This window comes from Plectropomus leopardus, chromosome 16, assembly GCF_026936395.1.
Source record: "Plectropomus leopardus strain MGB_pleo_1.0 chromosome 16, ASM2693639v1, whole genome shotgun sequence".
Classification (NCBI taxonomy): Eukaryota; Metazoa; Chordata; class Actinopteri; order Perciformes; family Serranidae; genus Plectropomus; species Plectropomus leopardus.
Genome location: NC_142191.1, coordinates 21,302,700 through 21,318,745, shown reverse-complemented (window position 1 = coordinate 21,318,745; position 16,046 = coordinate 21,302,700). Strand labels below are relative to the sequence as shown.

The window sequence follows — 16,046 nt, the reverse complement described above, 5'->3', positions numbered from 1 at the left end:
ACTGATCACCATAGAGGAGAACCATTTAAAATTGGAAAGTGATGATATGATTGGTTTAGGAGAGATTGTTGTAAAATCTGGTTAGATTAATTTAGAGTGACGCCCATGGTCAGCCGGCAGAGAAGAAGCCAGAGTGAAGCCGAGAGATTTGTGAATGAGTGAGGGTAAATAGTCTTTCTGGCTGAACTTCCACTAAGTTACATTAAAGAAAAGTGCTTTATTTCTTTAAAAGAAGGAATTTGTTCCTCAACAGTATTGATAAAAGCCTTTCAGCTGTCAGGGATTCTGCGTCACCAGACGTCACCCGTCTCCCTTTGTGACCATTTACAGATGGAAGCTGTGAGACCTGCTCTGCAGAAGACCATAGAGGAGTGGAGATGTTTCGAGCGAGATCTAAGTGAGGTTTCACTGCACACCACCAGGGTGCGCTGTGCTCTGCAGCATCAGCCCCTGTTCTCACTGAAGCAGGCCAAAGGATATTTGGACCTCCTCCAGGTGAGCATTTACCATCATATCTCGTACACATGTGCAATGAAAGGCTTTACAGCCACAAAAAAAAAAATCACATGTTCTATTTGATCATAATGACCTAAACATAAATTTAAGGGCATTTTGCAGCTTCAACTGCTCGAATAAGTTGATCAAAAGGCTTGACAGCTTTTAAGCTTCAATTTACAAAGTAATATAATATAAAAGCACTTCCATCTATTTTTGACAGATTTAGTAAATCTGTGGGCATTCATCGACATCAAGCCTTCAGTACCAGTGACAATACTGAGGACTTTGGAGAAGTTCTCACCTTTAAAGTGAAAATATAATTTTTTTTTTCATGCACAGCAGCTCCAGGAGATGGCCGGAAAGGGAGAAGAGCTTTGGGCGTCAGTGGACAAGTCCTATCAGAGTCTAGTGAAGAGTCTTCATTGTGCAACAACACAAATGCTGGATGATCAAATGAGAGGAGAGCAGAAACGGTTAGTGGCCTGACATAACCAAAATAGAATCAGAGGTTCAGATTCAGCAACAAAGTCTGCAAATCACTGCTGTCAAGTAAAAGAAAAAAAAGTATTTCTAAATATGTTGATTCAGATTTTTTTTTAATAGATATAAAGAAGCAGTAAGTAGGATTTAGTGTTTTTAGATTGAGCTTTTTTATATTTACATTGGGAACAGGTCCTCTTCTACAGTTTCAGCCATGTTGCATCCCAGTGTTTCTGCAGTTGCCCAGAACAAAAAAACTAAAACTAGCCTTGGATGAGGCCTTTTGGGTTTTTACATCACCTGAGGGCCACCATAAGTTCTCTCCATTCTTGGAAAGGGTGGGATGAGCAGAGGGGTATTCAGTTGGTTGCAATCTGCAACCTCAGCACTAGATGCCACTAAATCCTTTTTCTATAAGTACTCCAAGATAAGTTATTCCTCTTTTTAAGCAATCAAATAAATACCCACTGGATTATCTTTAAAATGCATTGTCACAAAGCTGATAACTAGACTGTTTTCTAAGCTCACGAGAAGTATAAGATTTTGAAATACATGGGTTTTCAGATGAAACATGAAATGTGTTTTTTTTTTTCAAGTATAAATAATTTCTATTACATATAATACATTACTCATGCCAATACAAGGCCAGCGTATCCTGGCTTACATACCTGTCTAAGCCAGGGTACATCAGAATCAGGTAAAAAAGTAGTGAAAATATTAATTTAAAGATAATATACTGTGTGTTATTTCAAAACGGATTTATGGTAAGACTCTTTAACCTCTGTGTCCTTGTGAATCTCAAATACTGTACAGTTAGTGAGATAAGAGTGCCAAGCTCTGACTGTCAGTTTCATTATTTTTTCACCTGCACTAAAGTGTAAACATTTTATCATTTTGTGATCAGATGGCACACACTTTGCAAACGTCCACAAAATCATGCACCACAGTATAATTGGACTATAGTAGCTTTACTGTATACACATAAACACTTTAAAGTTCTACAGAGCTATAAAGTACTAATGAATCGTGTTCAGGTGGAAGGACGTGGTGCTGGAGCTAAAAGATGAGCACATGAAGACTGCAGAGACACTGCTCCGCTGGCAGGAGTACACTCGCCTCTCTGATCAGTGCTCCCTTCAGCTGCAAACACTGAGGCGTCAGTGGGAAGAGCAGTCAAGATGTTCACCTCAGCAGGACAAACAGGCCATGCTTCACTCAGTGGAGGTGAGTTCAGGCGACATTTAGCTGCGTTTGAATAAGCAGTGAAATGTAAATGTGTACCCCAGTGATTGTTGATTCAAATAGATTGGCTCTGTCATCCCTGATGTAATGTCAAAGTAAATTCTTGCAATATGTAAATGAATAGAAGCCAACTAATTTTTTATTTTTTATGGTCAATAATAATTTCAATATTTGAGTTAGCCGTATGGGCTGATAGCTTCTTTACATAAAGACACAACATACGTGCAAAACCTTTTTGTTAAGGAAAGCATAGTGTGAAAATATTTCCCGATTAAAACATTTCACAAGTAGTATTTCTTCACAATCACAGCTTTTCGAATACAGGGTTGTTAGTTGGTATACTTTAAAAACATCGACATATTTCAGTGGAACTTCTGTTGTCCACATGGATCCTTTTATTTTAACATTTAGTGTTTTTACAAGTTTACTAATGCAGAAAGTTGTTAGTGTGTAAGATTTGATGAATCTGGGTTGACTTCTCCTGAGAAAGAAGGAATTAATTCCTCTCGCTGTAAAAATATTCAGAATTTGTCGCATTATTCTACAACTCTAAATGGGAACACTGAAAAACCTTATATATTCAGTTGAAACCAGTACAAAACCAAGATATGTTTTGTTAAAACTGCTGGTTATATATTCATGTGAGCAACACTAACTTGTTTATTTAGGGCTCACAAATGTAAAATTTTGTTTTATTTGAAGTAGTTTAATTGAAACTAAATTTTGGCATTGCTAAAGGTCCCTGAGAGCAGACAGAACTAGTTAAATAACATACTTATTCAATTGCTTGATTGTCATGAAGTTATGCAAGTCCTCTTACAATGTGCACTGCATTCACAATTTTGTTAAGTGTGTTTCTCAGTGACTGGTCTCCTGTTCTTGAAAAGAAAAAGACAGCATGCACTTATGGGCAGAAATATCAGCTTCGGGCTGCTCTGTTTGTTCGTTCACCAAATCTACTGTACTTGTACCTGCAGAGTCTAGATGCTGCATATTTTGTTTCGCACTGTAATGCAGAAAAAAAGAAATCGAGCCTCCATTCATGTAATATTTTCCATTTCGACCCCACTTCAAAAGTACTCTTAAAGGTGTATTTTGGAATACCTGATTCAGAACCATTTGTATAAAGCACGAGTTTTCTCTTTCCATTTTTTCCAAGAGGATAAAAAGCAGCTATAGCATTGTGGTCTTAAGTTTTTTTAATGTGTATTGATCTTAATAGTTGGAGAGATGAGCAGGAAATACTGATCAATGATATCCAATTAAAGGTCTCAGTAAATAGATATATGGATTAAATAACTCCTTATATTCTCATTGCTAACTGGTTGTTTTATGTCTGACACTGTGTAACACTAGAAGTTGCAGGACGCTGCCGGGGATTTGCAAAGAAGTGTGGGAGATGTGCTTGCAGCTTCCAAGCCTCTTGTTGGACAGCTAGATCCACTGGTCTCAAATTTAATCCAATCAGAGACCAGACTGCTGTCACGTGATGTCCTGCTACTGAGCCAGGCAATTTCAGGAAAAAAGAGAGGTGTTCAGGTGATGAAAATAACGGATATATCACATTTATTTTACAACAATAGTAGAAATATTGGTTTTGACTGTAAAATTTAACAGTTTAAGTATTGATTTAAGATATTATATAATATTATAGTTATATATAGTTATAATAGATCTTTTTACTTTAAGTTTAATGTGAAACTGTTACACAGTGTGTAAATTTCACAAATCCAATTTTCACATTTCTTTCTGCGTGCAGGAGGATTTGGAGCAACAGAAACTATTTCAAACTCAACTGGAGGCTCTTGAAAAGCAGACACAAAACACACAGCTGAAACTTCGGACCAAAATGAATGATGCAGACACTGCAAAGGTTGGTCAGAATCCTATTAATGATATTTCTTGTACATCTATGTATTTATCATTTTTAAATCAGCAGAGCGTTTCAAACTGTGAAGAAGAGTTGATGGGTGGCGGACAGACATGTTACACATATTTTTATTGTCAGTGTGATTACACTCTCCAAGGATATCAGTATCATCTTCATTCACTAACAAATCTATTAATAGGTCACAGAAAAAGATGCTCCTTATAACTCCAGAACTGCTCTTAAAATCATTACATGTGGATTTCCTCGGCATCAAAGCACTCCAGTGATAGCTGCCCACTCATCCATGTGTACAGCTGCTAATTGCTAATTTGTTATACTTAAAACCAACCACTTAAAAACAAATAAAGGCTGAAAAGTAGGGCTCAAGTTGTAGCCCACAGCCAAATAACTAGCTCCATAGTAACGCTATACTTTACACCTCCTAACCCCCAAATTATAGAAACTTGCCGGGCTTTTCTACTGACACTTTTGGCTGCATTGAGTCAAACCCTGCCGCGTTGATTCACATCTGTATTGCCATTTTAAATTTTTCTAGTGGGGTTTGTGATGGACCACCTCTGGAGTTTGGCCAAAGTGTGCCCGAGTGCAACTGCCTCTGTTGCACTGACATCATTTTTTAGGTAGAGGCTGAGAAAAATGATATAATTTGCTGTGCTGCCCAAAGGCTGCTGGTAGCTACAGGCAACTTTTATTTTTTTTTTTTTTTGTCATTTACTTTTTATTGGTTTTTAATTTTACATGTAAACAGACAAACAGTCAAACAATCAACATGAAGACCTATAAATGAGTATAGAAGTATCAGGGAAAAAGTATAAGCGTACATAGGGGGACTGGTAAATACCTCCAGTTGAGAAATCAAGAAAAAAGAAATAAAAATAAAGTAATGAGTACTTATAAGTATTCTGATAGTACAGATTGAAATTACTTGAAATCTGGTCTTATGGTAGAGACAAATGCACACCATTTTTGCCAATTATCAATAAATGCCTCTTTTTGTGTTCTTAAATTAAAAGTGATTCTTTCCATTACAAAGATGCTGTACACTGTATCAATCCATTCATCTACACTAGGTGCCTCCCTCTTCAGCCATTTCTTCGTTATTGATTTCTTACAAGCCACCAGTAGTATTCTCAATAGATATTTATCTTTGTTCCTCCAATCCAGATCCTGTAGATCCACCAAATACAACAAACTGAAACAGAAAGTTATTTTTGTTGAAAACACAGTCTCTAGAGTTTGATGTACCCGTAACCAAAATGGGGTCACAGCAGGGCAACACCAGAATATATGATAGTGATTCGCCTCTTCGCTTCCACAACATCTCCAACATTCTGTCTGATTGGAAAAAGTTCTCTTTTGATATGGAGTATAGAAATAGCGAATGACATTTTTCCATGCATATTCTCTCCAGAGCGGAGAATTTGTTGTTTTCCATTGTTGTTTAAAAATTTCCTTCCAGTTCTCCTGGGCAATTATGGTGTTACAGGCAACTTTTAAGGTGGAATGTTTTCTTAAAGTTCAGTCAATGCATGAATTGACGACATGAATCAGTCAGCACACCCCACAACTACAGCAACAATATATCTTTATTCCAAGACATTGAAAGCAAGCTGGAGGAGATGGGCTTCTGGCAATTGTCTCATTTTTGTCTGTAGGGGCTCACAGCAGACTAAAAATGTTCTTTTTTTTATTTCTTGGATATGCAGCAGGTTCTCCTGGAACTCTGTGGTCTGTTTCCATCGCTGGTTGACGTCAGGGAGATGAGTTGTTATGTGACCATCAACGACCATGAGACCGAGAGGCTGCACATGCTCAGCAGGGAATTGGTAGAAAGCATGACTCGTACGTCTGACATTAACAGGTGAGAAAGTTCAGTTGAAAATGAATAATTAAATAAGTAAATAAAAATCCATAAAGTGTGCATGTTGTGTATTTCCTCACTGAGAGCTATAATCAGCTCCTCTTTGCAGGAGCACTTAAAATAATTTCATTTTATCTGGCAGAGATGTATAACATAACCTTTTGTTTTACAAGATGTGCAAGGCTGTAATAACTAGACTGAATAATTTTTTGATGTGTCCATTTTGAAAGAAGCTTCCAGTTGTAGTCTGATTGTCCTTTTTTTCCCTCAGAGCTCTGCAGGCTGAGCGTCAGCATTCCCAAAACTTTCAGGAGAAGTGTACGAATCTGAAGTCTATCCAGAGGAAGCTGGAGGAGTCACTGTCTAAAAACCCTCAGAGTTTCTCCAGCCTCCAAGATATGCTGACTGTCCATCAGGTATAATACACTTTTCAGATTTCCTACATATCTTTCATTGCAGAGATATTAATTAGATTTATCCAACCACATGGGGCCAGTGTACGAATGTCTATAGGACCTAAAATCTTTGGGAGTCAGGGGTGCTTCAAGTCTTTTGCATCTTGGCACACAGAAATGAAAAAAAACTCAAAATAAATAACAGTTAATCTTTAAAAGCAAAGCTAACTCACCAGCTATTCTAACATGTCATTAGAAAACTAGTGTTAATTCTAGATAAACATGTATTCTGCCTGTGTGTCACTGGACGACTATAAATATTTAGTAATAAAGGCTTGAGGTAGTTAAATTAATGACCTTATCAGCACAAACTGTTGTAATTTCTTACCTTTTTGTGTAATGCAGTACAGTGATTTTTGGACGTGTTTTAATAGAGATTTGCGCTAAAAGTCTCTCCTCTTTTTATCTCTCATTTTACAGAGGCATGAGGCTGAAATTATTATTGGACACCAGCTTCTGCAGGGTCTTCTCTGTCAGGCAGTCCAGTCAATGGAAACAGAAACAGGAGGGGAAAGGTGAGTGATGGAAAAGTCTTGAATGGATATTATATGGTGGTTTGTAATCAACATGCCAATTCATTTATCAGCTCTTTTCACACATAGGCTCAATTGGATGTTTAATGTCCAGTCCAAATGATTCAGACATGTATGTTCTCACATACAGCTCCTCGCAATGTCTTGATAATTTCAGGTTTGCAGTGCATGTGTAAAAAGGGATTAATTAGGTTAATGAATTTTTAGTTCAAGTCCAAAATATTGCATGTACAGCAATCATCCTTCCCCTTTCCCCTGCAATATTTTTTTCTGGTTCTTCCTGTCATCTTTTCCTCCTTTCAGGACTAAAATGAAGTTAATAAATTCACAGAGGATTATAGAATCCCTCAATTTCGGAAGTGCGCTCAGTTCAGAATACTCTTTCAGTGTGATTATTTAGTCTGATTCATAAGAACAGCAGTTGTTTTGCACCATATTGGCACCGCAATGGCACCCATAATTCAAAAAAGTTATTAAATCCTTTATGAGTGCACATTGAAGGAGCTGTATTTATCGTCAGACCAGATTTCTTCCTCCTTGTCTACCTCCTCCAGGCTCATAATAATTTCATTTTGACATTCAGCAACTGATTACTATTACAGTGACCTTGAAAGTAGTCTGAAAGGAAAAATTACACAGAAAAAATGGGATTTAAAAAAGAGAAAGATAGTTTATAGGGGAAGCATTATATTCATTGAATATTTAAATGTTGACAGAACAAGTGATACATCATGGTCACGCTATAGATGTGCAGTTGGTGCAGGATGTCAGACCTCAGTACCTTTGCAAGTCTACCATTTATGCATTGATAAATGTTTTACTAATCAACTCACTTTTGGTATTTAGACTGAAACTAACACCAAAAAATAAAAAAAATAATCAGCTTGGTCATGCGGAGGAGAAACTGTGGTTATAATCAGGGCGTGTTGATATGTAGTCTTGTACTCTTTACAGATCCTGTCATCCAATAAAATAATTAGGATTGAGGTTTTCCTGTTGCATTCTTGCCTTTGCTTGAAAGAATTGCTCATATTGGGTTTATGCTGTTGACATGCAACAAAATGCAGAGTGTGCAGGTGTTTCCTGCTCTGGAAACTCTTTCCCCAGAACTTCCTTAAATCATATTTTAGGGTCTTTGGAAAGCTTGGAAAGTTCTTCTTTTAGAGAACTCAAGGAAAGTTTTTTACCCTCTCCCCTGCTGGGATTGTTGCTTCAGGCCATAATGCAGTCTGAAAATCCTGCTGATTTTGTGTTAATTTTGCAATTGCCTGTGAAGAGGCTGTGACAGACTCATTTGTTTTTCGCTAACATTTGATATGGTAATTTTTATTTGGAGAGGAAAGTGTGTTATGCTAAATTCTAAGAGATGATTTAATGTTTCCTCTCACGTGATGGATGTCAGCAGTTTACAGCAGCAGTAAAGTTGGACCTCTTGCATTGCCTCTTGCACAGATCTGAACTCATGGCACAGGTGACCTCTATGAGGGAGAGCTGGTTAGACTCTGTGGCTCTGGCTGGCCAGCACAAGTCCTTGACCAAAGAGCAACTGGGCCAGTGGAGAGTCTACCATCGTGGCTCAAAACTGATATGGAAGCTGTTAAGGGATGTTGACCCTTTGCTGCCCCCTGCTGGACTCGCTCTTTGCACACTGCATCGGCCACGGAGTTGCGTGGACGATTGTCAGGTTAGTGTGTACGCATTCTCATGCGAGTGTTCAGTAAGCTTCTTACATTAATGAAAAAAATCATTTTGTAGTGGTGAAATAGTAAAAATTGTTTGTCATATCAATGTCATTTTATGTCATTTCTTAAAAAATGCACACTGTGTCTCCCACTTCTTTCTTAGTGTGTCGAAGATGCTCTGTCTCTGCACTCCACTGTGTACACCCAAACGCTGGAGGCTGGCAGACATTTATGCGAAACCATGACAGAGTTGGAGTGTCAGAGCCGACTGCAGTCAGAGCTCCAGGCCATACAGGAGGCCTGGGAGCGAACCTCCTCACTGCTGGAGAAGAGAAGAAACCTGGTCAACACAACTGTTCAGGTAACCGTCATATTTCCATTGAATGCCAAGACTGCCACGTTTATCATTTTAACTTAAATCTTACATCAGATAATTTTGTAATCCAAATGTATTAACACTTGTGGTTATATCTAAAAACACTTATTTAATGGTGTTAACACAAACAATGTGTGGATTTGATTTTTCCCCTACTTTTCTGAGGGCTTCTTTTTGACCCTTCACAAACTGTCAAAATTTGTTGCTAGGCAGAAGTAACTGCTAATTAATATTCACGAGCAAAAAATTTAGGTTGACTAAGCACAAATCAACAAACAAGTTATTTTTTTAATTTAGCATTCGACAAAATGCACTTGCTTGTAAGAAAATATCAGTTACGTTTTAAGCAGTATAATCACATTGCTGAAAACCTAAAGTGTTAAGCTTTTCAAAATAAGACAATAAAATAAGTAAATAAATGAATGTGGTAGTCCTGCGAATATATCTCTCTCTGAATGTAACTCAATCAGTGACCAACAGGATACAAATTTACTGCACTGCTTTGTCTATGCTTCTGAACTGTAAAAGGAGCTGTAAGTGACATTCAGAGCATATCTATGATTCGGACTTTGGAGCGGGATCGTCTGCACACGGCTCTCCACATGGACCTCCATTTGGAAAGCTGTGTGCAGACAACCTGAGATAACAGAGCTAACTCTATAATCAGTGTTAACAACTGCAACAATGCTGAAAGAGCTAAAGGTGTTAACTTTGTTGTGAACTGAAGGGTGCATTGTTGGTTAGCTGGTGGTATACACACATGGTGACTAATATGCACTAAAATAGATGCCTAAGCGCATGCCACTACCACAACACTGGACTGAGGAGGTCAGATTACATCATACACAGAGAGGGTGTGACTTCATTCTCTCCTCATCAAGCCATTACTCCATTATATCTTTACATAGCTAATAGTCCGAAAATGTCCATGGAGTCTACCTTGTCTTCTTTGTTAACTTGATGGTTAATGATGGAAAATCAGAATGTACAAATAACCAGAAATAAAACTGCACACAAAAATTAACGCTGTTCTGCTGCAGATTTGCTTGAAAATGTAACAGAAAGCAGAGTCGAGTGAAACCTGCAGATTTCCACCTACAATTTTACTGTATCCAGCAGCTTTTGACTGACAAAAACCCAAGAGAAGAGCATGTGTTACAGTATTAACAACAAGGAGTAGGAGGGGTCAGCTTTACATGACCCATATCCAGGACCTCACACCCCCCCCATACACACGCACACACACAACCTGGTGTGTTGCCCTGGCACAGACCTCCAGCCACGAGGGATCAAAGAGAAGCTCAAATCTATCCATGATCAACATCCAGGGACGACTGGTTACCAGTGTGTCACTTTCATTCCATCACTGTGCTGAGCAGCTCTCATACAGGGAGACATGAAAGTACTTAGAATTTCATAAATACTGCAAAAAAAGTAAAATAAGCAAAGTAGCCAGGTAGAAAAATTAGACAAATGCTGGTTGTTTAATACTGTAAATAACATTTCTGATGTTTTAGTTAAATAATTGCACCTTTTGACTCAAAAGCTTGGATTGTTTTCTGAATTACAGAGGTTCTTCCCGGCTTCATGAATCTGTTAATTACAGTATTTGTTTCAGTGCCCGGGCCCGGCAAGGTCAGGGAAAGTTGTGTTAACCCCTTTGAGCTGAATAGGATCCACCCGGGGAAAAGGAAATCCCTCTGAGCAACACGTCAAAGATCACACAGAGTGTAGCATTAATGCACACAGTAGAACTGACAAGCAAGAGACACACTTGGTCATCATATAATGGTCAAGTGAACTGAGGTTTGTAGGAACAGAAAGGCGTTGATGGTGCTGTGGTTTTGCTCCATTTAAAGTGTAGATTTATCGAGCTTGTGAGCATACTTAAGACTTTAGTTACTAAAATATTTGGTCCTTTCAACATTTGACATGAACGATTTACTTTCACAAAGCGTCCTTTTCAGCATCTGAAATGTTTTTGTTTTAGGAAATATTCAAAAATTAAGAACAGCGATAGCTTTGTACAATTCTGCCTTTGACATGGTTTTAAAAGGGCATTTTTTGTAAACAACCTCATTGTTTCTCATTCCTTTACTGCAAAGGTAAAAAGCCGTGATCAGTATTTTTTTATGGCAAGATTTAAAAAATGTGGCATGAATAAAAGCAGGTTACCTCTGTGGTTTTGAGATGTGATTTTCAAAGTGCATTTCCTCAAAAATATATACAATCAGAGTTTTTAAAGCAGCCTAGGCTTCTGTGGTTAAACACTGCAGGTTACTAACATGTCAGATATTTGTTAAACTGACTCCTGAAGTCTCCTTCCTCTCTGTTCTGCTGTTTATTTAGAAGTGGTCTCAGTGTCAGGACAGGATAACCAGCCTCTCATCTGAACTGGATGAGCTGAAAAACATGCTGAAGCAGCTGCTGCCAGAAAGGCCGCAGGACTCTGAGGGCGAGAGACATGTTCAGGTAATTAAGATTAACAGTTTAGAAAGATATAATTGAAACAAAAATACTTAATAACAATGTGGTATTCTCTTCTACATTGTATCGTATGATGTGTCATATCATTATTTTTTACTAACGTGTAACTGCATCTTTCCACATTTCCATCAAGATCATGATTTTTGTAATTTATTGTTGCCTTATTGCTTATTGCAAAAACCAGTCAAGTGTACTGGTTATAGCCATTTTTATGCATACAGACATGCAGAGCAACTGATTCATGTTGCTTCCTTGCATGGCTATGAGTACTGAATAGAAGAGTTATCTGATTGCTGTAATTATCTGATTTATTACTGTCTAGTCTTTTGCTATTTCCTGTTGCTCTGGTTAAAAACATTTTGCCAGAGGAAAACAGTTGAAAACACTGGCACATTTACTGTAATATCAATTGAATCATGGTAAAGTTTTGAAATTTTAACCATGAAATATGTTGGAACCCTGATTCTACATATGTTCCTGCGGCTGAAATGTTACGCTGTATCACCTCAGACAGTCATCCAGCAGCACACAGTCCCGCAAAACTCTAATATCAGAGCAGGACCCCATTTTCTGCAAAAGCCCAAAAATTGCCATCAAGTACCCATATTAGTTCTCAGTAGCCATGCTTGATTTTGCAGAAAAGCAGTCACTACGGGTTTCTCATTGCACAATTTATGATAATTGGTTTTGGATGGAAATTGCAAAGGAAATTTTTAAAATAATGTTTGCATCATTGAGTTATCACATTGAAAATTAGTCATTACTGTACAATGTGTATGACAGTAAAGCGTAAAGTTCCAAAATCAGTCCCAATAAATCAGCAGCTTGAATCTGTTGTAGGAAAATCTAACAGGTCAGCTGCTCTGCAAACTGGCCAAAGTTTCCTCCTCGCCCCTCAACTCCAGCTACCCCCCATCCCACCAGAGTGCCTCTGAGTTTCCCCCCCTTTCCCTTATTAAATACCCCCATGCTTTCACTCCCCTCCCCCTTCCTACCCCTTCTACCCTCCCCCTGTCCCGTCCACAGCCCTTTAATCTGGACGGTCAGAGCGAGAAAGAGGTCTACAAGCGTGTGCGTGCAGTTTGTACATGGCTGTCTGACTGGATGTCTGTGTTTGTGTGTGTTATGCAGGAGGCAGACCTCTCTCTGCAGTGTTTGACCAGTGGATTTAGGGAACTGGCCACCATGAAGATGGACCTGTCCCAGTATGTCGCGGCCGGGGACTCCGCTCTGCTGGAGCAGCAGCTGGAACAACTCCACACTCAGTGGGAAGAGCTGTGTATGAAGGTGAGAACTTGAGAGAGAGAAATGAAATGAACCAGAGTGAGAGACTGTAGATGGTGCAGGTGGAGAGGAAGGATTGGGAGGAAAGAGGAAGAGAGGGAGGGAAAAGTTCCTACGAGTAGAGTCTTGGCGGTGACCAGCAGCACAAAGCCCCTGCACCACTGGGGCTAAATACCCACACACGCACACACACATACATACATGTGCACATACACACACTCATTTGCTTGAGAAAAGAGCCACATGTTCAGGTTCATGGAGGGAAAATTTTTGTCCCCTTGTTAATACCATAGCAACTTGCCTCCATACAGGTACAAATTAAATTGTTTCTTCTGCAAAAGTGCCAAAACTCAAGCTGGTTGTTTGTGTTCGATGCAGATGGGACAGGTCCGGACCTGTGCCACAAAACATATGGGACAGGTCTTGACGTTTAGTTTCTGCTTGTATCAGTATATCAAGAAAAAACATTTGCAGTTAAAACACATGTTCTTGAAAAAGTCACTTGACAGCTTTTCTGGTTGTAATTAGCTCCTGGCTCGGACACACTGTGCTTACAGAACAATCACATGAAACTCTCAGGACAGAACAGGCCGTTAATTCTGTAACTGCATTATTGGTGAAAGTCGCTCTGTAATGTATACACGGGCTGAAATTCCTACAGTTAAGTCTTTTGGCTTAGGCACAAACACACTTTTGTTCTTGAGAACTAACAGTTATGACATGCTAGGACATTTTTGTCAGTTATTAGGGTTACGGGATAATTTGCGGTCAAGCTAATTGGGTCCCCAGTTCGAGCTGGCTGCTTCCACCTGCTCCTGTCTTGGCAGGAGTTACTGGGACTCACAGATGCAGCAACAGCAGCCAATATGTTGATTTTTGGTGTTCTGTATGTAGTAGTCTCTTTGGGAGTTGCTCATCCTAACTACTTTAATTTTCTTATGTTTGTCCCAAAACAAACCAGAAACATAAACAATAATTTCCTGAAAAACCAGTGGAAGTCTTGAAGACCCGTCAGTTACTTAGTGTTGAGTATCAAATGTGAAAGCCTACATGCATGCTGTGCAAAAGCTGAATCATTATTGTTTGTTGTTGGTTTGATTTAACAAATTACATACATCAGCCATCGCAGAATTTAATTCTTAATGTTCATATTTTGCTAAATTGTCAAATTGCTTAAGACAAACAACAAAGTAAATTGGGTTTTTTTAGAAGGCACAGACAGACTTCAGCTGCTCGTTCACACACAAGATTTTTTCATCCCTGTTAATTCCTGACATGGCTGGGGGGCATGGATCTGAGCCACCACCGTTTCCTCTGCGTAGCTAACAGGTTGTAGGTGGGGGAAGCCACTGGAATGGGCCCGCTGAGCAGATGGCCTGGATGGGCTAAAGGGATTCAGGGGACAGGCTCTATTGTTCCAGGGGAAGCACAAAGTCCTCACAGGGTGACGACAGCTCACAATGCACCCCTAAATTCTCCAGAGTCCAAAAGCCCAGCAGTGTTAGTACATATAAACCAAAGCGGGGCTCATTTAAATCACATAAATGCCACTGAGCGGTAAAATATAGCTGGTTCAAACATGCCCCGCAGGCTTGCTAAGCCCTTTAACCTCAAAAAGATCATCAGCCCCCTCCTCAGCGATGTAATGGGGTGTTTTCATGGCATTAAGCTGTCATTAGGAAAATGAACCTTGTTAATTTTATCAAACAGCCAGAGTCCCTTGGGGATTTCTCTCAGTTCAGTTGATTGCTGAGTCTGATAGAGATTAAATCGAGCTATTGCTTCGATTTAATGAAAGAAAACACATGATATTCACTTATTTGGCTGTTATTAATTTACTTCTGCATCATGTAATCTGCTGTAATAAAAAATACTTTTCTATAGTAATCTACCAGGCTATATGTCTCTTTGCACCAAAACATGCTGTTGTGTAGTTGAATTAAGTCATAGAATTAAGTATCCTGGATACATACCAGGAAGTATCAGAACAAATAACATTGACATTTATCAAAATTACAGCACTGCTGTTTTGACACTCTTGTTTGTGCATGTGTACAACAGAAAGGACGTTTTTGGCAAAAAAGAACCTAATTTTGTAACTGACGCACATTTCTTGTGTTAAATGTCAGTTTGATGGTTTGCTTAAAAACTATAAATCATGTTTTGTGCTTGGTGTGCACAATGCACTGTAACGCCTGCCTTGTCCCTGAAAAACAGTCATCTGGTCACCCTAACTAGCAAAATAGTTGCATCAAAAATTGCCAGTGGGAATATTAAAGGGGGATATAAATGAATAATTTCAGTATGTTATTCCTCGGCTTGTACCCAACTCAGTATTATGCCAATCAAATCAGATTTGGCAGTTAAGTATGAGTTTTCAACAATTTTTAGAAAGTTTTACAGTTTCACCGGGGTCAGGAGGACATTCAGTGTAACAGCGGCCTTCACGTCAGATAGCAACCTAAGAGCACTAACAATGGGTCGTAAATGTCCAACTGAATTTTTACAGACCCTAGATATCAATCAAAAGTCAGAGAGATATTGTATTAAGTTGCTCTGAGCTATAAATTCACCACTTCTAAGCTAAAGGTCTTTCCTTTCTCCTCCACTGTGCTGCTGCCTGCATGTCTGTATCAGCTTGTAACAAAGATTAGTTTGAAAGTCAAGAGCACTCCCAACACAGCAAAATCTTGGGACCAAAACGTCCCTAACGGTGACTAGCAAAAACAAAAAATTAAAAAAAGTCCGTCGACTGAGGGTCTCTGACTGATGATTCAAATCATAAACTTTCAAGGGGCGGCCTTAATTATTTCCATGGCCTAGGAAAGGTCATTTAATATTTATGAACATGAGATACTCTCTCTCAAAGCCAGACCCCAGAGGAGAGTCACACTTGTGATGTCTTCAAGTCATCAAAGTCTGAAGCTGCTCCATAGAAAATAAATGGGAGCCTATTTTTTGGGATCCACAGAATGTGTGTTTGTTTTTTGAGACCTAAATGAGCTTTATTCTGTTGTAATGTTCTCAGTTGTAAAACAGAAAAAATGCCCATGTACACTGTACACTCCCCCGGGTCCTCTCAGTGTCATCTAGAGTCTCTTTCCTAATTTTTTTGTCAATGGAGCAGCTCCAGACTTTATACCTATGAAATCACAATTTTGAGTTTTAGCACTCTAGGATTTGATTTGGGAGATAATTATTCACTTTTACTGATATTTTTCTAAAATAAAATGTATGAATTTTGAATGGTGGTGAAA

General features: G+C 38.8%; 1 protein-coding gene across 2 annotated transcripts in view; it reads left to right on the top strand.

The window, feature by feature from the left end:
* syne2a (spectrin repeat containing, nuclear envelope 2a) overlaps window positions 1-16,046 on the top strand; it is a 113,415-nt gene that overhangs the window by 76,979 nt on the left and 20,390 nt on the right. For both annotated transcript variants that reach the window (XM_088089049.1, XM_088089048.1), the window contains 12 exons: window positions 331-495; window positions 838-971; window positions 2,013-2,202; window positions 3,577-3,759; window positions 3,980-4,093; window positions 5,818-5,972; window positions 6,244-6,388; window positions 6,848-6,942; window positions 8,413-8,644; window positions 8,806-9,003; window positions 11,368-11,490; window positions 12,637-12,792. In XM_088089049.1, the coding sequence (XP_087945175.1) occupies window positions 331-495; window positions 838-971; window positions 2,013-2,202; window positions 3,577-3,759; window positions 3,980-4,093; window positions 5,818-5,972; window positions 6,244-6,388; window positions 6,848-6,942; window positions 8,413-8,644; window positions 8,806-9,003; window positions 11,368-11,490; window positions 12,637-12,792 (1,890 nt within the window). The remainder of the gene's footprint in view (window positions 1-330; window positions 496-837; window positions 972-2,012; window positions 2,203-3,576; window positions 3,760-3,979; window positions 4,094-5,817; window positions 5,973-6,243; window positions 6,389-6,847; window positions 6,943-8,412; window positions 8,645-8,805; window positions 9,004-11,367; window positions 11,491-12,636; window positions 12,793-16,046) is intronic.